The sequence below is a fragment of the Myxocyprinus asiaticus genome, chromosome 1, assembly GCF_019703515.2.
Source record: "Myxocyprinus asiaticus isolate MX2 ecotype Aquarium Trade chromosome 1, UBuf_Myxa_2, whole genome shotgun sequence".
NCBI classification, from domain to species: Eukaryota; Metazoa; Chordata; class Actinopteri; order Cypriniformes; family Catostomidae; genus Myxocyprinus; species Myxocyprinus asiaticus.
The window spans coordinates 38,931,761-38,958,145 of NC_059344.1; the positions used below are offsets into that span (position 1 = coordinate 38,931,761).

Genomic DNA, 26,385 nt, shown 5'->3' on the forward strand with positions numbered 1-26,385 from the left:
GGTGAAGCGGCTCAGACTGTGAGCCCTGGCCAGGGGCTGTTCAAACAGACAGAACACAACAGACTGGAACCGAATGCGAGGATCTCAAGACACACATTTCCAAGTTGAACATCTTTCTTGACAAAGAATTTAAACAACTCATTGCTTAATCTGAGAAATGCTCATAAGAGAGCAAGAAACAATGGCCAAAGACCTCCACCAACTGTAAAGGGCTGTATACACAGAATGCTTTTGCAACCACCCATTTGTTTTTCTATGTAAATGCGAGCTAGACTAACATCTTTGTTTTCCTTTGTTTTTGTTTATTCAGCGTCTCGTGCAGGAGCATTGTTTTTTTTAGATGCTGTGTCTAATTAAAAAGAACTTTAAAAGCATCTTGAAACACCTGCTTTCTGTAAACTGTATTTGTTGCGCTGTGTCTAGCCTTTTTTAGTGCAAGAATGTGATCGATCTGAAGTCATCGTATTACAGTGAGGATACTTTTTTTTTTTTAAATTGAAATCAGATGCATTTCTGATTTGTTTATACGTTTCTCTCGACTGCATGAAGATATTCATTTGCTTTCTCACATCACTAGCTTTAAATATACAACTGAGCTGGCTAATGAATGCATTAACTTGACCAGCTGGATATAAACTAATGCAAACAGATGGAAATAGATGGTAACAATTGTGACATTTAAACATTTGGATAGGACTTGCGTGTATTTTTGTCACATTGTTCTAACCGCTTGAGGTTAGCTTTAATGTTAGCGTCCTCTCAGCCTTGTCAGCAAACATACTGCTGTTCTCTACTAATGCAGCATCTAGTCAACAAATTAATTACTTTATAATGTTATGACAACATGTACTGTAGTGTACTGTATACATACGTTTTCGTTGTTAATGTTTTAAATCCGTATCTGAAGTGTTCTGCTCCATGCAGAGTGTAGTCTCACGTGTCAAAACAAACACCACAAGGCATCAGTGAAGTGATAGTTTTTATTTTGCCTCTAGAGGCCGCTCTCATACTGTATAATGACAGCGGACCCTTCCCAGGCGCTCCAGCACCGGATGCAACAGGGAAAAACTATCGGTGTGGACTTTTGCCGATAACCGATAGTTCCAGAAATCTGTTATTGGTGCTGATTAATCGGCAAAACTGATATAGTGGTCGACCTCTAGTAAGAACTCACACATTGTAAACATAACACCAGGTGAACCTGGGTAAACAGCAGCATAATTTAAGTGACTGAGCCTAAAGAGATACATTAGTTCATACAACTAAAATTATGTGGAGGGAGGAGAGAGAGTAGGGGTTATGCTCCTCAGGAGAGTGAGAGTGGTGAATGGTTATTGAGGAACCTCACTGCCTGGGGAAAAAAACTGTTCATTAGTAAAACCGTCATGACACCTGTGCGGTTGTTTTTGTGTGGGATAGATTGAGATAGAAAGAAAAAGAGAGGATGCCGACAGGACTGCAGGAAGAAAATAATTTGCTTTACAACCATTTCTTTATTTATTTTTTTCACATTAATTCATAGAATAAAGTAATATAGTTACTACTGTATTAGATGTTTAAATTCGCTCTCATTATGTAAGATGTTGTGTTGAGCTGTAGATCCATTGCAAATATTTTATGTGGAGCCAAAGTCTTTCTAGCAAGTCAGTCCATTGGCGGCCATGTTTGGAGTGCTCCCAGGAGACTATTTCCACTCATGCCAGTGCAGCTTCTATCTACTTGAATGGGGGAACACCAAAATCTCAAAAATGGTTGGTCAATTTTACTATCAAAAAACATATTTCAAATCAGCAGTAAAATATGACAACGCTTGTATCATAAATTGTCCTCCTTTAACTCAGATTACTCTAAAAAACAAAATTTTACTGGCTTGTATAGTCAATGCACATGCACATTCTTGAGTTGACTGACAGGCGATATCTGTATCTAAAATGTGATTGGCTCTTTTACCTGTAAGGCGGGACTTCCTTTCTACATCCGTTAACCATTGGGTGCTAGAGCTTCTTGGTTGGGCGTTCCAATTTCTCTCATTCATTTTAATAGAAGTGGCCTGTCTCTGCTAAATAATCTCTGGTGGAGCTTATAATTTTAACATTACTTATTTCACGCTCAAACTTCGGAGTTTGGACTGAAACAGAAAATTTTAACAAGACAAATCTTGAACTGGCACAAACTGTGCTACTATGGTAACCAGCAGCAGAACAAAAAAACTTAAGCTGGTTTGATTGGTGTCTGTTACCCAGTGTGCAAATAACCAGTCCTACATTTTTTTATTTTTTTATTTGCTCATCTGTCCTGCATACACAAAATTAATTCTCAGAAGGTCTGGTAAAAACAGTATTGCTAAACTGCCATCATTCCACAACTGTACACAGATCATTGTTAATTTGTTTTATCTGTGCTTTAACACAGCAAAGGTCATCCGACCTTGTGCATATTTTTACATTGTGTGATTGCATATTTACAAAAAACATTTGAATAAACAATCCTGAGAATAAAATTCACTATTTTTTTTAGATATAATTACATGCATTTAGTTTTAAGGAATATCTTTTTTTTTTTTAATCCCCACAAGTGGTGTTCAGTAAAGCAAATGTCAACAGTTTCTACAGAGCTCTCGGCAGTTCACTCCTCCATAGAGGGTTTATGAATATCAAATTATTTCTCTATCTCTCTGCATCTGCTCCTCTGCAGCAAAGTTCACATAATTTTGTTCAAGCTTTACTCAAGTCTGCCAGACAGTCTTAATCTGTTTGCAAGCTCTCTCCTGAGGAATTCCTAAATGCTTTGCTTAACAGATGTTTGACTAGTGGTAAACAGCCCTCATTGCTGAAGTGTCTTCCATTTTGGCTAGTTTTGGGGCATTGAGTGGCTTTGCGGTAGATCGGCCTTGTGTGTAGTAGGCAAAAGAGGTTTAGATGACCTTTTGACATTATTGGATAGGGAACATTAGTAGTCTGATCGTTAATTGTCAATGTGAAATAGTATTAATGAAGCTTGTAGTGTCGAATGTCTAGGAGTCAGTATTCAGGATAACAATGAAGACTTGGAAAATATGAATCTGTTTATTAATATTTGTTGAATGATTTACCATTCTGTAATTGTTCGGCTGATAATTGTTCAGTTTTGAATGAAGAAAAATCTTGTTAATCTTGTTTCAAAAATAATCATGGGAGGATAATCATGCCTCATGGGAATCATGGGAATGATCACAGTTTTGATCAATGCCCTGAATAAATATCAAGCATCATGTAGCATATGTTCTTCTGTTTCAGAAGCACTGTTGTGAGCATTGAGACCCATATATTCCCCAATTAAATCAACTAGTTAAAGATACATTGTGAAATTTCTGTACCACAAGAGTCACCAAACCAAATACACCCTTTTAACCGATGATTTGTTTCCACCTTGTTCAGCACTTTTTTAGACTTTTTTTTTCATATTTTATTAAATTTAATTATTAAGTTAAAATTTATAACATTATTATTTGTATTAGATTACACTGCCATAAAAAAAAAAATTCCACCACTTCTGCAATGAGGTTTCAAATACAGTTGCTGAGGAAGTGACAGTAAATTTGTCATCTTTCTCTCTTCTGACTGCCATAATCCACAGCTCTCAATTTGTTCCTCTTTTGGAAGAGTTGTGGAAACATAGTTTCTTTTCTTTTTTTTTTTTCTTTTTTTTTCTGTTAGAGCATATGAAATAACAAAAATAATATTTGCTGTGGTCTCCCATATACCTCTACAGAAGTTACGATATAGTTTACTTCCAAATCCATAAAAAGTTTGAAATGTGGTAACAAAAATAACACACATAACAAAACCATTAACAAAATAATGATTGTTTTTAAACAGGATTTCTGAACACCTACGCAAACAATCTAAAGGCTGAAAGGCTTACTTATACTTATGTAGCTATTTCTTGAGTTGCGACAGGAAAAAGTATTTAAACATAAAAAAAAAATTACACTTCTCCTTTAATGAAGATACTACAGATATCCTATATAGTCCAGCACAGCCCCTCACACCCAGCATGCCCAATTAATGCTTTTATACTAACAAAATAAATTAAGTAAATCATGATGAAGAGAATTAAATCAGTGTTTATCAGCTTCTCTAATTGGAGATAGGTTTTACATAAACTTATACGCTCATTTGCGGATTGACCAGTGCAACCAAAAGACTGAGGAGCACCCCTCATCAAAATGAAAAATGAAAGACAAAAAGGAATTTGAATACTTTAAGATCATTGCATCCTCTTTTCCTTTCTTACTCTGTTATCCGAAAAGCAATATATATGGAAAGCACAAACACAAACACACACACACAAATAGCAGCGACATCAGTGGCCAGGCTCCTAATTAGTAAAAGTACATTATATCAGGCTCCATCCAAGACCTAATGAGGTGGACCCTTGCTGAGGCAAAAGGGTGCCACTTTTCATGAGTGACAGGAAGATAAGACTCTTGTTCATTCCCTCACACCTGCTTTTTATTTGCTATGTTGTATATAATCCACAGATTGTAGCAAATCATATACAGCTGTGCTGAGTTTCAATTAGATCCGGCCACACTTTAAGCCCATGATATGTATTCTCCCTTTCTTAGAGATTTGTCAATAAGAGATTTACTTTGTTCAGCCTTACCTCCTCAACTCCAGCCATCAGGTTTCCAGGAAAACAGATTAACAGGACTGAGTGTTGGAGGCTGGTAGAAGGCTAATGAGGTCACATCTATAGGGGCTTAAGAAGATGCTCTTCAGATCATTCGTTCCTCTGCATCTGTGGCTGGTTAATGCCATTCCTCCCATCCATCCGTTCAATCACTGCATACCTTTGTCCCTTAGTGTGGTGAATAATCTCAAGTATGTCTGATTGGATGACATTTGCATGATAGGTGGACAAACACATTTTCAGAATGCATCCTTGCATACAAATTGGGATTTGACGTGTCAGCTTGCCATTTTCTTTTGATCTTTCTACTCCCTGGAATCCATTTCTAAGGTGTTATTATTATTATAAAATTTTCTTTAGTAGAAGATGGCGGGTGAGATGGTAGATTATTGGTCTGCTTGTGGATCTTAGCCCTGTTGGTGAGATTCTTTATTGGTGGATGGTTGTTAGTGTTTGGGTTTGGCACCTGGGTTTCACCTAAGCCAAAATTTTGACATTTGTCTCAGTATGGCATTTTGTAAACTGTAAAGTCAGGCGACTGAATAAAAGACAATTTCAAGAAGATAGATTCCTGCATATGTGGGGTACCCACACAAATTCTTCAGAGTACTGTGCAAGTCTTTAGTAAAGATGTGGACTAATTAATGTGAACAGTTAGAATAACAACAGCAAAGTATTTCAATGTCAAATGGCTGGTAAAATAATGCTTAATAACAAAATGGGAAGCATTATACCAACTTAAAATCATTTATCTCTTGTTGAGTCTTTTTTTAATATTGTTTTAAATGTCAGGGATTCAAGGTGTAAGCAGGGTTTCTTATGAATATAATCCTGTTAGTTTATGTTTATGGTAGTTTATGGTTCTCTCTATCCTTTTTATTATAGGATATACTTGGCAGGATGACACAACTCAGGAAGTAATCTCAAAAGAGCTCTCTCAGCTACACAAGGTTACTCTTGGAGGATATACAAACACCTTCTCTCGTTTCACAGGCAACTCCAGGTGAGCTGCTAAAACCTGAAAGTGGCCATGACAATAATGTTTATTGGAACTTTTGTTGTTGTTGTTGTGTTCTGTTAACCAATTCAGTTTCAATCTCTATTAAATAAAAATTGTCAATATGGCAGATCATTTGATATAAGCAGATTTTGTGTTTTAAGCACTGTATGTGTTTATAAAAATGTACCTGTATTTCAAACAGAGTTCCAGATGCTGACAGGAAACTTAAGGCTCAGAAAGAAGAACTTAGCAGGACACTGCAGAGGTACCTACAGGAGCTCGGTTTCCTGCCTTCTCATGTTGCCTCCTTGAAACAGAGTCCTCAAGGGCAGCAAATCCTTTGGAAGGTGAGCTCTACTTTGAATTTTGTGCAAGCCATTTTACTTTGATGGCCAAAAAAACCACATTGCTATATCCTAAAGAAGATAAACACGTATCAAAATATGTCAAAACTCAACACAGGTCTTCTTAGGTCACCCTATACCAGTAGATTTTGGCTATGTTAAATAGACACAGGTAGACACAAGCATGACTGGATGAGTTTTTCAATCTCCCTAAAGAGTCCCCTCATTTGCAGATGCAAGTTTGACAAATAAAGTCCAGTTTTGTAAACAGTACAAATTTTCGAGTTTAGTCAAGTCACATGGCACCCTCTGATCAAACTTGCATTTGATTTCTGAACTCACAACATCCAGTTTTTAATAAAATGTGCATTCTCCAAAATGCTTCTCTGACACAATCTTTTCTGACCTCAGTGTTATCAGGTGTCAGTGATGGGGAACATATTATAAAAATTATAATAATAAAAATTATAATAATGATAATACATTTTATTTGTATAGCTCCTTTCATACATAAAATGCAGCTCAAAGTGCTTCACAGGTGAATAGATAAAAACATATGTGCTAAGTCATTAAGTGCTTTAAAAACCAATAAAAGAACCTTAAAATCAATCTTGTACTTGTGGGTAACCAATGAAAATTAGCTAAGACAGGTGTAATGTGATCTCCCCTACTAGATCTTGTAAGCACACTGGACGAGCCAAGCTGGAGAGAAGTAATACAGAAGTTCCAAATTTTCACAAATGCTGCCAGATCTCATGAAGATGATGTTACTGTGGCAACATTTTTGTAAATCGAAATTACATGCTTTTTTACTGGTTTTGCTGCAGTTTCCCAGTGAAATCAGTAATCAGACAAGGTCTTAAAGGTAAATGGTAGATAAATCACGGTATATCAGTATATCAGTATATCGTGAACAAGAATTCAGTCACTGGCAAGGGTGTTTATCCACTGAACATTGGGACACTTATGACTCAATCACCTGCGACACGTTAACAAGCTCGCTCTTTGAAGCGCAGCTGTTATTAATCAACAACATCGCTGCATAAATGAGACTATTGTTAATTTTCGTTAAAGATATTCAAACGTACAGTGTTATTATGAAAGATAAATGACGTTAAATTAAGGAAAAAATATAAAGGAGTGTATTTTAAACCTTTTAACATCTCAAATATTTTAAATATTATTTTAAATACAAAATATTGCACTGGGATAGAATGACATGAAAATTAATATTTTAAATGTTAAAATATTACTTAAGATATGTCCCTCTTTGAATCACACGATGCTATGCGAGTGAAAGCAGCCTAGTGGCATTCTCCGCTACACTTTGCTACAATTATCCTTTCAATCAACATTACTTAGTGAGAACTGATTTAGTTGTGATTGTTAAACTGCGCAGGGAGTGTAGGATGTCAAAGAATTCAAAATTGTTGGCCTGTAAGGACATTAAAAAGCATTTACGGTCACACATGTCTGACGCCTCTCAAGACCAAGATGGGGGTCCGGTTAGGAATGACAGCACACCTCAGGATGTAGGTCAAGATATTGCAATCATATATGCAGTGCTAACAAAAATCTCGACTGACACGGAGGGCCTCGCGGAAATATGTAGAGCGATCACATCTATGGAGGAGAATGTTTCCGCCATGATCACAAGAATGAATGAGGCTGAAAAGCGAATCGAGGTCAAGATATGGTCAAGTTCCTGGATGGGCTTATTCCGAATTTGTTCAACACAGAGGGCCGTCATCTGGAAATAGAGCGCGCGCACAGAGCTCTCGGTCGGCTTCCCAGAGCAGGTGACAGATCCCGATCCATTCTGGCAAGATTCTTCTGTTTTACAGGAGACTTTGTTTTACGTGCGGTGAGGAATAAAGGCAAGTTGTGCTGGGAGGATTACAACATTATGGTTTTTCCAGATTTTGCAAGTGTTACACTAGCGAAACGGGAGAGATTCAAAGAGTGTAAGAAATTACTTAATGCACAGGATGTGAGCTTCACTTTGCTTTTCCTGGCTAATCTGAGAACTGATGCCAAGGACGGGCATAAGACTTTCACATGCCCATGAGAAGCTATGGCCTTCATTAAATCAATGGAGTGTGTGGATAGCTTTGCCAGTGCTGAATCCGCGGGACTACACATTGTGCATTTTGCTGATGCGGTCTGAGAGGGTTTGCTATGCTGTTGGTTTCCCACTGTCTATCTCTCGATCTACTTTTTTGTTATTATTATTTTCTCTTATCCTTTATTGGCTTATTATTGAGTTTATTTGTTCATTTTGTGGGTTTGATGTTGTAATTTACTGGGCCTATTTCATTGAAAACTTTCATGTGTAGTTCAATTGTATGGTATATGTAAAAAAAATAAAATAAAAAAAAAATAAAAAAAAAACACCGGACTGAAGTAAACTTTTAGCTAGAGTGTCGCAGAGGGTCTCATGTGCGTGCATGGACCGTCGGATTTCTGGGGGTTGGAAACCAGTTTGGACTGTTATGCGTAAGGTAGAAGCGCATTTTTTTCCTGTTCTGTGGGTTATTAAGGATTTTACGGTTACATCAATGTTGAATCGTGGTCTATATAAGTTAGCCTTGGGTACACAATATGCCATAATTTAATATAGGTAAAATGTTTCTCTCCACGTGGAATGTTAATAGGCTGGGGCACCCTATAAAAAGATTTTCTTAAGCGTAAAATTTTTTATATAGTGTTCGTTCAAGAAACGCACCTTTCTCCGCAGGAAGCTGATAAACCTAGCAGGGCATGTGGTGGACGTGTTTTGTAGTGCTGGTTCGCGTAAGAGCAGGGGAGTCATCACATTAATAAGTAAACATTTACAATTTAAATGTCTCAAACAGATCAAATATAATTTAGGAAGAGTCATTATTGTTTTCGCAAAAATACAGGGGCAAAATCGTATTTTGGCTAATATTTATGCACCCAATGCTGATGATCAGAACTTTTTTACACACTGATCAGCCACAACATTAAAACCACCTGCCTAATATTGTTGGGCCTCATGTATTCAGAGAGAAGACAAAGGCAGGCCTAACACAGTCGTAAAACCTGACTGAGCCCCACACACAAAGTCATAAATCTTACTGATAAAAACCGCACCAAAATCAAACAAAGGGAGTCCAAAACAGACTACAAATCCCATGAAGCCTTGCTCACTAAAGGATCGAACTCTCAACTCCTATTGGATGAGGCACACAACAGAATGCCTCTCAACCATGACGTCATCGGGAGTAGAAATACCTCTGAGATCCTTCCGGGCATTGCTTCCAGCAACTTTGCTCGCCGTGTGTAGACGCAGCTCATCGCTGCTCTCAGGTGTAGCCTCGTGGCACAAGGAAGTTACATCTGACTTGAAACTCTGGCCATACAATCTCCATCTCGCTGGACGAGTTGAGATTACTGTGTGTTCCACCGAACACTCTTACAGATCCGAAGGAGACTGCCAAGCAATCCGCATCTTCATCCGTTTGCCTGCAGAAGTGAAGAGAAAAAGATTTATCTTCCCTCTTCAATCAAGCCAACAGGGCAAGGAAACGGCCTCCCGTCATCACCCGAGCCTCGAGGAACCGAGTCGGAGTTAAAGGACGGATGAACACACATTCTACCTGCATCCTCATGCGATTCAAGTAAGAGGTTTACGTCTGGGCAGAGATAGAATATTATAGTGTGTTATTCTTGTGGATCAAGGTTATTGCTTGTACAGTTTACGGACCGCCGAGTCCGCTCATTGCTGCTAATAATACTCAAGGTATTACTGTAATGTACTGTTATCACGAATGAGATCTGCTGTGTTGTAGTCCAACCACATTGGACTGTTGTGTTTTTCCGCCATCGCGGGTGAGACCGGCACACTGAGTTTATCCATTAAAGAACCAAAGACCGCGGGACGGTTTACGAGCCGTCCACCGTGTCTCTGAGTGATAAACTAACAGATGCTTTCTCTCCCAGGATTGCGAAACCGGCTTTGGTGCCGCCACTTTATTCTCTCTCTTGTTCTAACCACACACACATGCGACCCCTCACAAACTTAAAGCTCAGCTTTGTCCCTAAGTTATCGTACAAGCGGAGACACGCGGTAAACAGGTGGACGCCATTAACCGGCTTCTCTCCGCCCACATTCGCGGCCATATTCTCTGCCCGGAAATCTTGCATGATGTACTCTCCACGAGAGTCACATCCGCCATTTTATGCGCGTCACTCCTTACACACACACACCCATTCACACACACACACACACACACACACACACACCTTCCTCTCATGTGTTATAGGATTATTTTGGTTACCATATCTAATCATGTCACTGTTTAGTTTGTAGTTGTAAGTCAGAAGTTTATTCACTGCATTGTATTGATTATTAATTGTTTATAATTGTCTTTGTTATATTTCAAAGAGAAGTGTTTTGGTTTGTTTTGCATACACCTGTGTCAAATGCTGGCAGGGGATGTCAGTGCTCAGATTCAAGCCTTCATTGTTTCCTTTTGAATGTCGATTTTCTTAAGAGAACAATCTAATATTGAGACTGTTATACTGTCTGGTTATTAGTCCCTGATTCCAGGGTGGTGCCCCGGCGATATTAATCCTTATTAATATTCTGTTGATTTTGATGATTGATAATTATCTTTGATAATAATTAATATTCTATTAAATTTGATGGTTATCTTTGATTGTTGATATGAAGGATTAAAAGAGCTAACATTGATTCAAATCAATGTTCTATTGATTTTAATAATTTATAATTATTTTTGATAATTATTTATTATTGCTAATAACCAAACCCGCTCCTGAACGTAGTGCACTACATTTACTGGTGCCCCGTATGAGGCTTTAATGAGTTAGATTCTATTATTTAATTTAAATATTAATTTATGTATAAAGAAATAATTATTAATTATTTCTGATAGTAACACTGATCTAAACAACCAGTAGAACCTACAATATTATGCAGATCCACCTTGTGCCGCCAAAACAGCACCAGTCCTTATTCTTCTCACCACAATTGTACAGAGCAGTTATCTGAGTTACTGTAGACTTTGTCAGTTCGAACCAGTCTGGCCATTTTTGGTTGACCTCTCTCATCAGCAAGGCATTTCCGTCCACACAACTGTTGCTCACTGGATGTTTTTTGTTTTTGGAACCATTTGGAGTAAATTCTAGAGACTGTTGTGCATGAAAATCCCAGGAGATCAGCAGTTACAGAAATACTCAAACCAGCCCATCTGGCACCAACAATCATGCCAGGGTCCAAATTGCTGAGATCACATTTTTTTCCCCATTCTGTTGGTTAATGTAAACATTATCTGAAGGTCCTGACCCATATCTGCATGATTTTATGCACTGCACTGCTGCCACACGATTGGCTGATTAGATAATTGCATGGATGATTGTTGGTGCCAGATGGGCTGGTTTGAGTATTTCTGTAACTGCTGATCTCCTGGGATTTTCACACACAACAGTCTCTAAAATTTACTCCAAATGGTGACAAAAAAAAAAAACATCCAGCGAGTGGCAGTTCTGTGGACAGAAATGCCTTGTCAATTAGAAAGGTCAACAGAGAATGGCCAGACTGGTTCGAACTGACATACGGTAACTCAATGCTATTCTGAGATGCGGGTTGGTGCTGTTTGGTGGCACGAGGGGGACCTGCACAGTATTAGGCAGGTGGTTTTAATGTTGTAGCTGATTGGTGTTGCCCTTGAGGGAAAGTTACAAGCAGCTGGGATCCTTCATGATATGGTTTTGGGTGGAGATTTTCAATCTTTTAATGGATCCAGTCCTTGATCATAGTGATGCAAAAGTGTGTAGACCCTTTAGAGCAACATTGACACTACAGAGGATGTGTAAAAATCTTGGTATTACAGACATTTGGAGACTCCTGAATCCATCTGGGAGAGACTACACCTTTTTTCATCAGTTCATAAGATTTCCTCTAGAATAGAGGAAGTGAATGAGTCACTTATTCCATATGCCACTGAATGCTCAATTGGGAATATTTTAGTTTCAGATCATGCTTTGGTGTGTTTAGAGATGTTGCCACATATAGAGAAAACAAAATCATATAGATGGCGCTTTAATACATCCCTTCTGCAGGACCCAGCATTTCAACAAATGTTGAAAACAGAAATCAATGTTTATGTAGAAACCAATTGGTCCTCAGTGTCCTCTGTGGGCATGGCATGGGAGGTGCTTAAGGCAGTTCTTAGGGGGTGCATCATACAATATGCCTCATTCATAAAAAGATCAAAGCACAGGAATTCATAGAATTGGAAAAGAGCATTAAAATAGCTGAAACAGAGCTGAAGCGCCGAATGTCATCCAATGGTCTAAGAGAGTTGACTCAGCTAAAGTATAGGTAATACTATTTTGTCACAGAAGGTAGAGTGTTGGTTATTCAGGGCAAGACAGACATACTTTGAGTTGGGGGACAAAGCAGGAAAACTACTTGCCAGATACATAAAACAGAGAGTTATTTTCCACCATTGCTTCAGTGAAGTCTTCTGGAGGCAATATATTTACTTCTGCCACAGATATTAATAAAGCCTTTAAAGAATCCTATTTTGATCTTTATCGTTCCACGTCTACCGATAAGGAAATTAGCAACTTTGTAGAGCCATCAGAACCCCCTAAACTGACGAGTGTTCAACACGACTTTCTTGACTCAGATATTACTTTGGAGGAACTTGTTGAGGTAATTAAAGGCTTGCCAACAGGTAAGACACCGGGGCCAGATGGTTTTGCCACAGAATGTTTTAGATCTTATGTCACAGAACTGGCTCCACTTATGCTAAAGTTTACACAGGGTCATTAAAGAACGGTGAACTACCACCAACCATGATGCAAGCCCTGATCAGTCTCATTCTTAAAAAAGATGAAGACCCAAATGAGTGTAAAAGTTATAGTCCAATTTCCCTGATCCAGTTAGATGTGAAAATGTTGTCTAAAATTCTGGCTAATCAATTAAGTAGAGTAATTACATCTGTTATACATATAGATCGAGTGGGGTTTATTCGTGGTCATAGTTCTTTTGATAATATTAGACGTGTAATAGATCTCTACTTGTTCGGGAAAGGAGGAAGCAGGAACCGGATAACAATCAACAGACTTTTAATGAAACACCTACGAAGACTTAACATAAACAAAAGTGCACACACACGAACACTGTTGCCTGCATCTCTCTCTCTCTCTCTCTCTCTCTCTCTGGCATCTCTGGCTCCTCCTTTTTATCTCTCTCCCACTGATTGGACAACTCAGTGCTGGGCGTGCATCCTCTCAGCCCGGCCACACCCTCCTCCTCGTCACATACCCCCACCGCCCGATTCAGGCCAGGGAACCTCCGGTCTGACTTACTCCCCCCCCCCCATTCCTGGAGGGGAGGAGTTGCCCCTTCGGTCAATCTGTCACCAGCTGGTCTTCCCTACCTCCTGGGTGCCTGGGTAGGATGAGGGGAGGGGAGAGATAAAGAGAGCGAGAGAGAGAAAGAGAGAGAGAGAGAGAGGGAGAGAGAAAAGAAAAAAATGGTTCCTTACCATGGCACCATTCGGTCCTCAGCCAGCTGTCCAGCGATTCTCTGCGATGCTGGGCGATGGCACTGGATTCCACCAACTGGCAGCCGGATTCTCCATCTCCTGGCAGATGGCACTGGTTCCTCCACCTCCCGGGGGATGGCAGCGGGTCCTCTGTCCCCTGGCAGAGGCAACGGCTCCTTCGCTTCCTGGCAAACGGCAGCAACTCCTCCATCCCCTGGCGGACAGTAACAGCTCCTCCTGGTGGATGGCAGCGACTCCTCTGTCTCCTGGCAGACAGCTCCAGTACCATCGAACCAATCCTCTCCTCGGTGTTACGATCCTCCGTCAGCGGCGAGAGCTATCTGACGGTGCTTCTTCCTCCAGTCTTGGGTTTCGGCACCACTGTAACAGATCTCTACTTGTTCGGGAATGGAGGAAGCAGGAGCCGGATAACAGTAAGACTTTTAATAAAACACTGACGAAGACTTAACATAAACATAAGCGCGCACACACAATCACTGCTGTGTGCGTCTCTTTCTCTCACTCTCTCTCTGGTGTCCCCGGCTCCTCCTTTTATCTCTCTCCTGCTGATTGGGCAACTCAGCACTGGAAGTGCATCCTCTCAGCCAGGCCACACCCTCCTCTTCGTCACAAATATGTTTTATAAATATTATGTGGTCAGTAGTGACCCCGATCGCTGCCATCTCATATGACGCTGAGAAGGTGTTTGATAGGGTGGAATGGAAAATCTTTTGTGATTTTGGAAATGTATGGGTTTGGAAACACTTTTATTGGGTGGATTAATTTACTTTATAAACAACCGTTAGCGGCAGTGCAAACTAATGGATTAATTTCAGATTTTTTTTCTCTTGTTAGGGGAACCGGCAAGGCTGTCCCCTCATCCCTTTATTGTTCTCTCTTGCCCTAGAACCATTAGCAACCGCAAAAAGAAAAGATGATGATTTTTCTGGCATTGTAGCAGGAGGTGTTGTGCATAAACTTCTACTTTACGCAGATGATATATTATTATTTGGCTCAGAACCTAGTAGATATAAGCCTAGCCTCCATAAAATGTGTAATTCTTTCTCCAAATTTTCAGGATACAGTATAAATTGGTCTAAATCGGAAGCTCTCGCTCTGACAGCATATTGCCCCGCCACGGCTTTTCAACTTGCTGCCTTTCAATGGCCCGAGCAAGGCATTAGGTATTTAGGTATTTTATTTCCAACAAATTTGATAGATATAGTTAGTTCATTTTGAGCCATTAATGAAAAGGTTCTCGTGTGATGTGGATAGGTGGGCTTCACTACATTTGTCTGTGTCAGGGAAGGTCAGTGTTATAAAAATGAATTGCATCGCCATATTCAATTATCTACTACAGTCTCTCCCTCTATAAGTTCCTCTTTCTTATTTTAGACAGTTTGATAGAATATCTTTAGTCTTAGTCTTTAGAGGCGGCGATTAGTCCCTGCCTTAACATCCAGTGATTTTGGGGATGAATTGGCCAGCATTTCAAACATTATTATGGGGAATGTGTTTGGATGGGCCCTGTGTTAGGGTAGCCCGGTGTGGGATGTGCGCAGTGTTGGCTGGGGAGGCGGTGCCAGAGGTGTCGATGTTGGCGCCACATCAGGGGGACACGGAGGAACTCCATGGAATTCCCCTTGGGGATTTTCCTCTGGAACAGTCGCGTGACGACACCCTCAGGCACGCCTTCGATCAAGTGAAGGTGATTGATGGTCAACGGCTTCTGCGTGATGTTGCGCTATCTTACCTCTACTTTAGGATTCTAAAAGACAGGTTGTATCGGGTGATGCAGGACACTCAGACAAGAGAAGATACAACTCAATTATTAATACCCAAGAGCCGTCGGGAAATGCTATTCCAGGCGGCCCATCATAATCCCATGGTGGGACATTTAGGGCAAGACAAAACAGTGAATTGTCTCATGTCTGTTTCTATTGGCCGGGCATTCGCGGGGATGTTCACCGGTGGTGTGCGACATGCCGCGAATATCAGCTGGTGAACCCTCCGGCCAACCCAAACATGCCATTTCACCCTCTTCTGCTTATATCAAGGTCGCGAAGTGTACGAATTATTGGGAATTAAATCGATTCGCACCAGTGTTTATGATCCTCAGACTAATTGCCTGTTCGAGCGATTTAATCAGACCCTCAAAAACATGATTCATAAGTTTGTTCACAATGATGTGAGGAATTGGGTTAAATGGCTTGAACCCCTATTGTTTGCAGTACGAGAGGTCCCGCAAGCCTCCACGGGGTTTTCCCCTTTTGAATTACTGTACGGCCGCAGACCTCTCAGTGTCTTAGATGTCTTGAGGGAAAATTGGGAGGAGGAACCTTCAGAGAGCAAAAATCAAATTCAGTACGTTCTTGACCTGATAGCAAAACTCCACACACTGGGACGATTAACACAGGAGAATTTGCTCCAGTCTCAAGAATGTCAATCCCGGCTGTACAATAGGGGTGCTCGGCTTCACGAGTTGACACCGGGAGTTGTACGCAGTCGCCCCTATAATTTACCTGAACACAAGAAACAAGTGGTACGTGAAAAAAATCAAGGCCATGCTCGATATGGAGGTAATCGAGGAATCCCACAATGACTGATCCAGCCCTGTGGTCCTGGTACCCAAGGCCGATGGGTCGGTTCCGTACTGGTGGATTTCAGAAAAGTCAACAAGGTGTCTAAATTTGACGCGTATCCGATGCCCCGCATTGATGAACTGTTTGATCGGTTGGGTGCAGCTCGCTTTTATTCGACACTTGATTTGACAAAGGGAAATTGGCAGATTCTCTTGATTCCCATGTCCCGAGAGAAAACAGCATTTTCCACTCCGTTTGGCTTACACCAATTTGTCACCCTTCCTTTCGGTTTGTTTGGAGCCACATTTCAGTGCCTCATGGACAGAAACTTCCACCCACACTCTGCCTATTCCGCTGCCTATCTGGATAACATTATTATTTATAGTAATGATATGCAGTGGCACATTTAACATCTGAGGGCTGTCTTGAGGTCGCTGAGATGGGCGGGACTCACAGCAAACCCTAAGAAGTGTGCAGTCGGATGGGTGGAATTACGGTGTGATAAGATTGAGTTTGCGGGCGATGGCGGAGTCAGGAGACAGCGAATAGTTTGGGTATTTATTCACTCCTTCAGCATCACACAGAAACTAAAACAAAAAGGGCTCTTGGTGGCCAAACACACAAACAGGTCAATAGTATCAAACACAACAACAGGAACAGGCTCTGGTCTCTCTCTCCCACTCTGATGCTCTAGTGTGCCTTTTCAGGTCTCCCTCCACCATCACTACAATTAGAGACAGGTGTTAGAGATAATTACGACCCAGGTGATGAGCCTTACCGCTCTCTCCTGCAGAACAACATATGACCACGCCCTCCATGCCACATACCCCCACCGCCGACTCAGGCCGGGGCAACATCCGGCCTGCCTACTCCCCCCTATTTCTGGAGAGAAAGTCAGCCATGACCATCTGCGCCCCTGGTCTGTGGACCACCTCGAATTTACAGGGCTGAAGAGCCAGATACCAATGGGAAATCTGCACATTAGTATCCTTCATGCGGTGGAGCCACTGCAGAGGAGTGTGATCGGAGCAGAGGGTGAAGGCCCACCCCAGAAGGTAGTAGCGGAGGGTAAGAACAGCCCACTTAATTGCAAGACACTCCTTCTCGATACTATACTATACTTTGTCTCCCTGAAGGAGAGCTTGCGACTAATAAACAGCACTGGGCGTTCCTCCCCTCCCACCTCCTGCGAGAGCACCACCCCCAGCCCCCTGTCAGATGGAGAGAGAGAAGTCAGGTGCATGCAAAAGCAGCCCCCCACAAAGTGCGGACTTTACTTTCAGGAAAGCCTGTTGGCACAACTCTGTCCACTGGACCGGATTGGGGGCCCCCTTTTTTGGTGGCATCAGAGTAACTAGGCACAAACCTCCAGTAGTAGCTAGCCAACCCCAAAAACTGCCTTACCTCCCTTTTGATCTTGGGCGTCAGGCAGGCAGCGATCGCCGCGGTTTTGTTAACCTGTGGACGCACCTGCCCATGACCCAAGTGGAACCCCAAATACCTAACTTCCACCCGCCCAATTGCACACTTATTCGAGTTGGCCATGAGTCCCGCCTGCCGCAGCGCTCTCAGGACACCCCTCAGATGTTGCATATGCCGCTGCCAGTCACTAATATAAATGATGATATCGTCTAGATATGCTGCGGCATATGCCATTTGTGGTCTGAGGATCTTGTCCATGAACCGCTGAAACATGGCCGGGGCTCCAAACATACCGAAAGGAAGTGTCACAAATTGGTGTAATCCTAACGGTGTGGAAAAAGCTGTTTTTTCTCAGGATATTGGAGTTAAAGGGATCTGCCAATAACCCTTTAAGTCCAGTGTCGAGTAAAATTGAGCCGCGCCCAACCGATTGAGTAACTCGTCAATTCGCAGCATTGGATAAGCATCAAATTTGGACACTGCATTCACTTTCCGGTAGCCAACACAGAACCGGACCGAGCCGTCGCTCTTCGGTACATTTCGGTACACGGTCATTTCCAGCATTGCCTCAAATTCTTCCTGAACAACCTTTTTCTTGTGTTCAGGAAGACGATAGGGGCGGCTATGAACCATCACCCCTGGGGTGGTCTCGAGATGGTGCTCTATAATGTCCGTGCGACCGGGAAGGGGTGAAAACATATACGCGAATTCCACTTGCAACCGGGCAATGTCCGTAAGCTGCGATGGTGAGAGGTGGTCTCCACAAGGGACTGGGGTGAATGAATTTGGATTGGCAGTTACCTCCGGCCCGAGCTCTGCCCTATCCGGAACTACCATCGCTAAGGCTATAGGCACCGCCTCCCTCCATGGTTTGAGGAGGTTGAGGTGGTAGATTTGACATGCCCCTCTCCTATCTGTTCGCCTAACCTCATAATCAAGATCTCCAACTCGTTGTGTGACCTTGCCACTTGGCGAGTAATTTGGAGCTTGAAGTGTGCAGCAATACAAGCACTTTATCTCCCTGTGCGAATTCCTGTAGCCGAGTGCCCCTGCCATACAGTCGGTGTTGACATTCTTGCGCTTGGAGCAAATTCTCCTATTTAACCTGCCTCAAAGTGTGGAGTTTTGCTCTAAGGTCCAGAACATATTGAATTTGATTAAATACGGGTCTTTCCTCCCAAGGTCTTTCCTCCCAAGTTTCCCATATGATGTTGAACATGCCGCACGGCCACCCCATACAGTAGCTTAAATGGGGAAAACCCTGTGGAGGCTTGCGGGACCTCTCATACTGCAAACAGCAGGGGTTCGAGCCACGAGAGATAATTTTGAGGAGTGCCTCCGCAACACTACATGCTGAGATGTTGCGCAGGGGCACTGCTTCCGGATATCGCGTTGCATAGTCCACCAGAACTAATACAAAGCGATGGCTGTGTGCTGTCCGCTCTAATGGCCTGACGAGGTCCATGCCAATTCTCTCAAATGGGACCTCGATCAACGGCAGAGGGCTCAATGACACTTTTGGGGTGGGCGATGGATTCACCAACTGACATTCACGGCACGCCACACACCATTTCCCTACATTGCCGTGAATGCCCAGCCAAAAGAAACAGGCCATTATACGGTTCAAAGTCTTTTCTTGACATAAGTGACCTGCCATTGGGTTATAGTGAGATGCCTGGAAGAGTGTTTCCCGATGGCTCTTTGGTACTAACAGCTGAGTTGTATTCTCTTTGGTCTGAGTGTCCTGTGTCACTCGATACAACCACACTTTGATAACAGAAAAGTATGGGTATGTCAGCGCAACATTAGGCTGGAGCTGTTGACCATCAATTACTTTCACTTGGTCAAAGGCCTGCTTGAGGGGCTCGTCACGCGACTGCTCCAGACTGAAATCCCCCTCAGGGAAGCCCCTGAGTATAGGAATTCCCTCGTCTGCATCATCATGATGCGAAGCAGACGTCGATGGCCCTGGCACCGCCTCTCCAGCCATAGCATCGCAAGTCACACACCACGACACTACTTTGCAGGACCCATCCACATGCATTACCTTCATATATTTAATATAGATTTAAAGCCAGGCCAATTGGTTGACTCTATGCCTTTTTCCCCTGAATCGTATCTTAATGGTAACCACTGGATACTTGTGAATGTCACCATGCACACACCTCACCCTCACCCATTTATTATTTTCCAATGCCCGCCTTGCAACAAGCATTGGAGTATAGAGGTTTGGGAACAACCTGAATCCACCAAAGCTTGATGTGTATCCCCTTTCACCTTTACCAGTATCCGATACGCCCCTGCCCGATCAGGGGCGACCTGTTGGGCATCAGTATCCGGATTAGTGTCCCCACCTCCATCACCAGACATTGATCCTGGCAGTGCCCGGCTTCCCCACAACCCAGACAGACTGGCCCAGGCTTTCCTCTCACACTCATGGGGTGGTCTTGCCAATCTGGGGAGGACAGCGGAGAGAGACAGGGGGAGTAGGAGGGATGGACAAGGGGAGGGGTTTGGGTGGGGCTCCTCCCCTCTTCCGTGGAGCCGGAACAGGACGGAGGTGGGAGGGACAAGGGGAGGGGGAAGAATGAGACACAGGGTGTGGAGAGAGAGAAGAAAAAACACTGCATCACTGTCTCCTGGAAACGCCGCCATGTAGTCCTCTACCAGCTGGATGGCCTCCTCCAGCAATGCCGGGCAATGGCACTGGACCCACTCAGAAGTCAGAAGTTTACATACACCTTAGCCATATACATTAGACTCAGTTTTTCACAATTCCTGACATTTAATCGTAGAAAACATTCCCTGTCTTAGGTCAATTAGGATCACTACTTTATTTTAAGAATGTGAAATGTCAGGGGCCTGGGTAGCACAGCAAGTAATGATGCTGACTACCACACCTGGAGTTGCAAGTTCAAATCCAGGGCATGCTGAGTGATTCCAGTCAGGCTTCCTAAGCAACCAATTGGCCCGGTTGCTAGGGTAGGTAGAGTCACGTTGGGTTAACCTCCTTGTGGTCCCTATAATGTGGTTCTCGCTCTTGGTGGGGCACGTGGTGAGTTGTGCGTGGATGCCGTGGAGAATAGTGTAACATGCCTCCACACGCGCTAGGACTCCGCGGTAACGTGTTCAACAAGCCACATGATAAGATGCGTGGATTGACTGTCTGACAAGTCACTATGACACCACGAGGACTTAGAGCGCATTGGGAATTGGGCATGCCAGATTGGGGAGAAAAGGGGAGAAAAAAAAAAGAATGTGAAATGTCAGAATAATAGTAGAGAGAATTATTTATTTCAGCTTTTATTTCTTTCATCACATTCCCAGTGGGTCAGAAGTTTAGCATTGCCTTTAAATTGTTTAACTTGGGTCAAATGTTTTGGGTAGCCTTCCACAAGCTTCTCACAATAAATTGCTGGAATTTTGGCCCATTCCTCCAGACAGAACTGGTGTAACTGAGTCAGGTTTGTAGACCTCCTTGCTCGCACATGCTTTTTCAGTTCTGCCCTGAAATTTTCTATTAGATTGAGGTCAAGGCTATGTGATGGCCACTCCAATACCTTGACTTTTGTTGTCCTTAAGCCATTTTGCCACAACTTTGGAGGTATGCTTGGGGTCATTGTCCATTTGGAAGACCCATTTGCGACCGAGTTTTAACTTCATGGCTGATGTCTTGAGATGTTGCTTCAATATATCCACATAATTTTCCTTTCTCATGATGCCATCTATTTTGTGAAGTGCACCAGTCCTTCCTGCAGCAAAGCACCCCCACAACATGATGCTGCCACCCTCATGCTTTACGGTTGGGATGGTGTCCTCATCCTTTTTCCTCCAAACATAATTATGGCCAAAAAGTTAAAAAAAAATTCATCAGACCAGAGGAAATTTCTCCAAAAAGTAAGATCTTTGTCCCCATGTGCACTTGCAAACTGTATTCTGGCTTTTTTATGGTGGTTTTGGAACATTTGCTTCTTCCTTGCTGAGCAGCCATTCAGGTTATGTTGATATAGGACTTGTTTTACTGTGGATATAGATACTTGTCTACCTGTTTCCTCCAGCATCTTCACAAGGTCCTTTGCTGTTGTTTTGGGATTGATTTGCACTTTTTGCACCAAACTATGTTCATCTCTAGGAGACAGAATGCATCTAACGGTATGCATTGTGAGCGGTATGATGGCTGCGTGGTCCCATGGTGTTTATACTTGCATACTGTTGTTTGTACAAATGAACATGGTATCTTCAGGTGTTTGGAAATTTCTCCTAAGGATGAACCAGATTTGTGGAGGTCCACAATTGTTTTTCTGGGATCTTGGCTGATTTCTTTTGCTTTTCCCATGATGTCAAGCAAAGAGGCACTGAGTTTGAAGGTAGGCCTTAAAATACATCCACAGGTACACCTCCAATTCATTACACCTCCTATCAGAAGCTAAATGTCTATGGCTTGACATAATTTTCTGGAATTTTTCAAGCTGCTTAAAGGCACAGTTAACTTAGTGTTTGTAAACTTCTGACCCACTGGAATTGTGATATAGTCAATAAAAAGTGAAACAATCTCTCTGTAAACAATTGCTGGAAAAATGACTTGTGTCATGCACAAAGTAGATATCCTAAATGACTTGCCAAAACTATAGTTTGCTAATATTAAATCTGTGGAGTGGTTAAAAAATGAGTTTTAATGACTTCAACCTCAGTGCATGTAAACTTCTGACTTCAGCTGTAAATCCAGACATTATAAAAAGAGTAGTTGGGTTCTGGAGTCCATTTACTCGTAGCAAAATACATGTTCAAATATAAATAGGATGATATTTATGCAACAGAGCTTTTTACTCATCTCACTTGCATAAAAACACAGATTATATATAGTCTTCATAATGTGTCATAAGAACATAATGAAACCGTTATGCCAAATTAGGTAAATAAATTCCTTAACAGCATTCATCTAGCATTCACAGCTGGGCAGGTCAGGGCAGGAGACTGGGAAAATGATTGTAGAACAGCAACAGTGCCACCTACTGTACAGGGGTGAAATAGTTTTTGTTTTTTATTTTTCACGGACTCTTTCTTGTGTTTCGTCGAAAGTTAGTCTCACAAAATCGTCACGGATTTGGTGTGAACAAGCCTTTAGTGCAGGCCAAACATTTGTCTCTTGCGGGCCGCCTATTGAGGAACCCTGCTCTAGATTGTTTAGGCTTGGCTTAAAATAAACTTCTACCTGCTGGCGATGTCAGTTGGAGGATGGAGACATAGCCCATTCTCTGTGGTTTTGCGCTTAGATTCAAGAATTCTGGGTAAGAGTCCAGAATTTTATCTGTGAGGTTTTAGATACTAAAATTTCATTCTGCCCCAGACTATGTATATTGGGTGATGCCGCAGTTATTAAAGTTGGTGACAAATATATAAAAAGCTGGGTCCAAACTAGTGTAATGATTGGCAGACAGATAATTCTTAGAGGATGGAAGTCAGTTGGCATTCCCTCATTTCAAGAATGGTTCACCAAATTGGGCAGGGTAGTGGCATTTGAAAAGATGTCATATAACCGGTTTGGCAGATTGGACGCATATGGTAAGAAATGGGACAGGTATTTGTCCTTTCTGGAAGGCTCTCAGTGAGCAGGGGCGGATTATGTTTAGCAAGGGCCTCGGGGCCAATTTTCTTTTAGGGCCCCCTCCAGTTAGCTTTCAAAGTTGAGATCCACGCAGTCAATATTCATTGATTTAAGTCTCTTTTAACACCCGTTCTGTTATTTACAGTCAGATTAACTCAGACATGAAGCATGGTCATGGTAAAGAAACTGCTCAACCAAGTATGCATTCTATAGTATGTGGTACTGAGTGCAGTATCAGGCATTAACATTTATTTGACGGGATGCTAGTCAGAGACTTGCATATATAAAGAGTCAGATATAGACTAATAAAGTGTAATTGCTTGTGAATTGTGTTTGTTTTAATCTAGAACTCAAAACAAATTTAGTAGAACATAGTCTGCAGAATATCACAGTATAATATTGTCTGGAGCTCCAGGCCTTTCAAAGGTGATGTCAAGGGATTAATTAATCTATGCAGAATAGCAAGGTTCTAGTCTGTTAAGGGGCAATAGATCTCTGGTACCACCACTCCATCCTCTGGGTCATCCACATTTTGTTTGTGAAAAACTGTTAAAATTTAAAAAAAAAAAAAAAAAAGGGAAAGAGATTATAGTAAAAAAACTACAAACTGCTTAGAACAATTTTCTAAAACAATTTTCAAGAATGTGGATGTGGCTACTCTCAAAAATGGTAAAAGAATTTGTTTATCCTCCCAAAATTGAGAATTATGTCATTACTCATAGCCTCATGTTATTTCAAGCCCATATATTTGACCTTTTTCTTTCATGGAACACAAAAGGAAATGTTACTAAAAGTCTTCAATAGTACTATAGTAAAAGAGCACGCAAAACTATTTAAAAAAAAATCCCTCTCTGTCATCTAACAATAACTTTTATTTATTTATTAGCTTTATTAGTATTTATTAGTCTTAATTACACTAACTTACCTCAGGCTACCTCGAGTGTCCTGGTGATGACAATTAAGGCATTTGTCGTGTTGCTCGTCAAATTATCTCGACAAAATAGTCGTAGGAAAAAATACTGAAAGATTACAAAACCAAAAGCCTAAATATATCACTAAACACTAAATAATTATGAAGCCGCTAAAAGATTCTCAAACTTTTACACACAAAACCTGAACCAGAACCCCTTCTAGGTCAACTCTACTTCCGGGTCAAGAGTTGTCACTCACAATCTCACAAGCCAATGAGAACTCCTCTTTGTTAGCCCTGCCCACACAATAGTTTTGTGTCAGAACTGCGAATGAAAACTCTGGGAGCGTAAATGAAAACTTTGGAAGCATGACTGAAAATGCGAGCAGCGCAAGTCCTGATCAGTGAACACAAGCAGAGAATTTCATTAACAAAGTATGCAGTTTATTTGAAGACTAAGTGTAAATTTTGCCTTTGAATTAATTTTTTTCAGTTTCCGTTTGCTTTTATTAATTCTCAATTTATATTTTTATTTGTTTTTCTAAAAGTTACGTTCAAAACAATTGGCACAAAAGTAATCCCATAGCATCTCCTCCTGCATGTCATTAACACTGCATGTATTAATGAACCCAAATAATTTGCCATTACACGAACATTAAATTAAAGTGAAACGGAGCACTTTGCTTTCACTATCAAAACATCTTTGCTTGTATTTTCACGGGAGTTTGGCATGAACCTCGCCAAACGGCGCACGCATCACAGCGCTTCAAAGCAGTTCATATTCACATGCTCTTCAGAAGCTGCTTTGAAGTGTGGCTTGTCTGCGGTTCATTTGGAGTTCTCACATAATGACAAAACTGGAAAATAAGGCACTACGCAGTCACGGTAATCATGGTATTTCTATATTCGCTTAAAATTCCTTTATTTGGACAGTAAAATTGTGAGTGGAATTTAAAGTTCAAAATAATCACGGTTGGTCAAGTAATTTTTATTTGTATAGCGGCACTTTTCACAACAGACGTCGTTTCAAAGCAGCTGTACAGGAAATTATGCTATAACAGAAAATAAAGCCAATAATGTCCCTCATCATTGCGCTATTTGATAAAAATATGATGGTTGATTGTGCCCTAATTAAATAATATTTGTATTTAGACCCCCAGTGAGCAAGCCAAATGCGACTTTGGCAAGGAACACAAAACTACATAAGATATTGGTTAATGGAGAAAAATAACCATGGGAGAATTAAGGCTCACATTGGGGCCAGTACCCTTCTGACTAAACGACTTGAATATAATGCCAATATTAGTTATTGGCAACACTTTATAATAACTGCATGGTATAAAGTATTTGTAAAGCATTAGTTTATAGTTAATTGATCATTTATAAATGATTGTCCCTACATTAATAACCTACATACAAATAGTTTGTTATTTGTTTATATTCACTGTAGCAAATTATTTTTTATTGTTTTTTTATGTTCATATATAGGCAGTTTGATAATGTTTTTTATCCTTAGTAAACAACTTGTTAATCATACTTAACTGATGTATTTTAGTTGATGCAAACCAGTGGTAAAGAAGTGTTAATGAGAACATTAAAAAAGCATAAATTCATAGTTAATAAAGATATTACATATGTAATGAACTGGATACACTGTCATGTGTATTTTGTTGATTCTTGTATTTCATGTCTTTTATTTTGAAAATTCTAGTTCTTGGTTCCCTAGTCATGTGATTCCTGTTTTCCCTCCATGTTCATTTGTCTTGTTTTATTGGTTTATTGTTTAATTATCTTGTTTAGAGTTCTGGTTGTTCATTGGTTTGTTCTCCCGTCCATGTATTTAAACCCTCATGATTTCAATTGTCCTTTGTTAAGTATTGTTGATGTTGGTTGGTTCATAGTCATGCCATGTAAAAGTCAAGTTCATGTTTTGCTTTTGTTTAATGTTTTTGTTAGGGTTTATTGGATTTCACATTTATTAATAAATTGCACTTGGGTTCTTATCATCATCATCGTCTTCGTCATCGTCATTGCCAGCAGCGCATCATTACAGAATACTTCACCAAAATATGAACCCAGCAATCCAGCTCCTCCGCTTATATCAAGGGAATCGTCCCCTGGAGAATTATGTGGAGGACTTCTGCGATCTGGCCTGCCAGGTGGATTTTAATGAGGTGGCCCTCAAGGACTGTTTCCGATTTGGACTGAATGAGCCCATCTCTTTTCTGATGCCAGGCGGTCAGAGTACCCACAACCTGGCTCAGTATATCGACCTCGCCCTGCAGATTATTGGTTCCACGTTCACTG

The 26,385-nt window shown here is 41.3% G+C and overlaps 1 protein-coding gene across 1 annotated transcript in view; it reads left to right on the top strand.

Annotated features, from left to right (window-relative positions):
• LOC127442826 (receptor-type tyrosine-protein phosphatase N2-like) overlaps positions 1-26,385 on the top strand; it is a 280,031-nt gene that overhangs the window by 79,199 nt on the left and 174,447 nt on the right. Inside the window, exons 4-5 of the mRNA XM_051701041.1 lie at positions 5,560-5,677; positions 5,877-6,021. Of these exons, the coding sequence (XP_051557001.1) occupies positions 5,560-5,677; positions 5,877-6,021 (263 nt within the window). The remainder of the gene's footprint in view (positions 1-5,559; positions 5,678-5,876; positions 6,022-26,385) is intronic.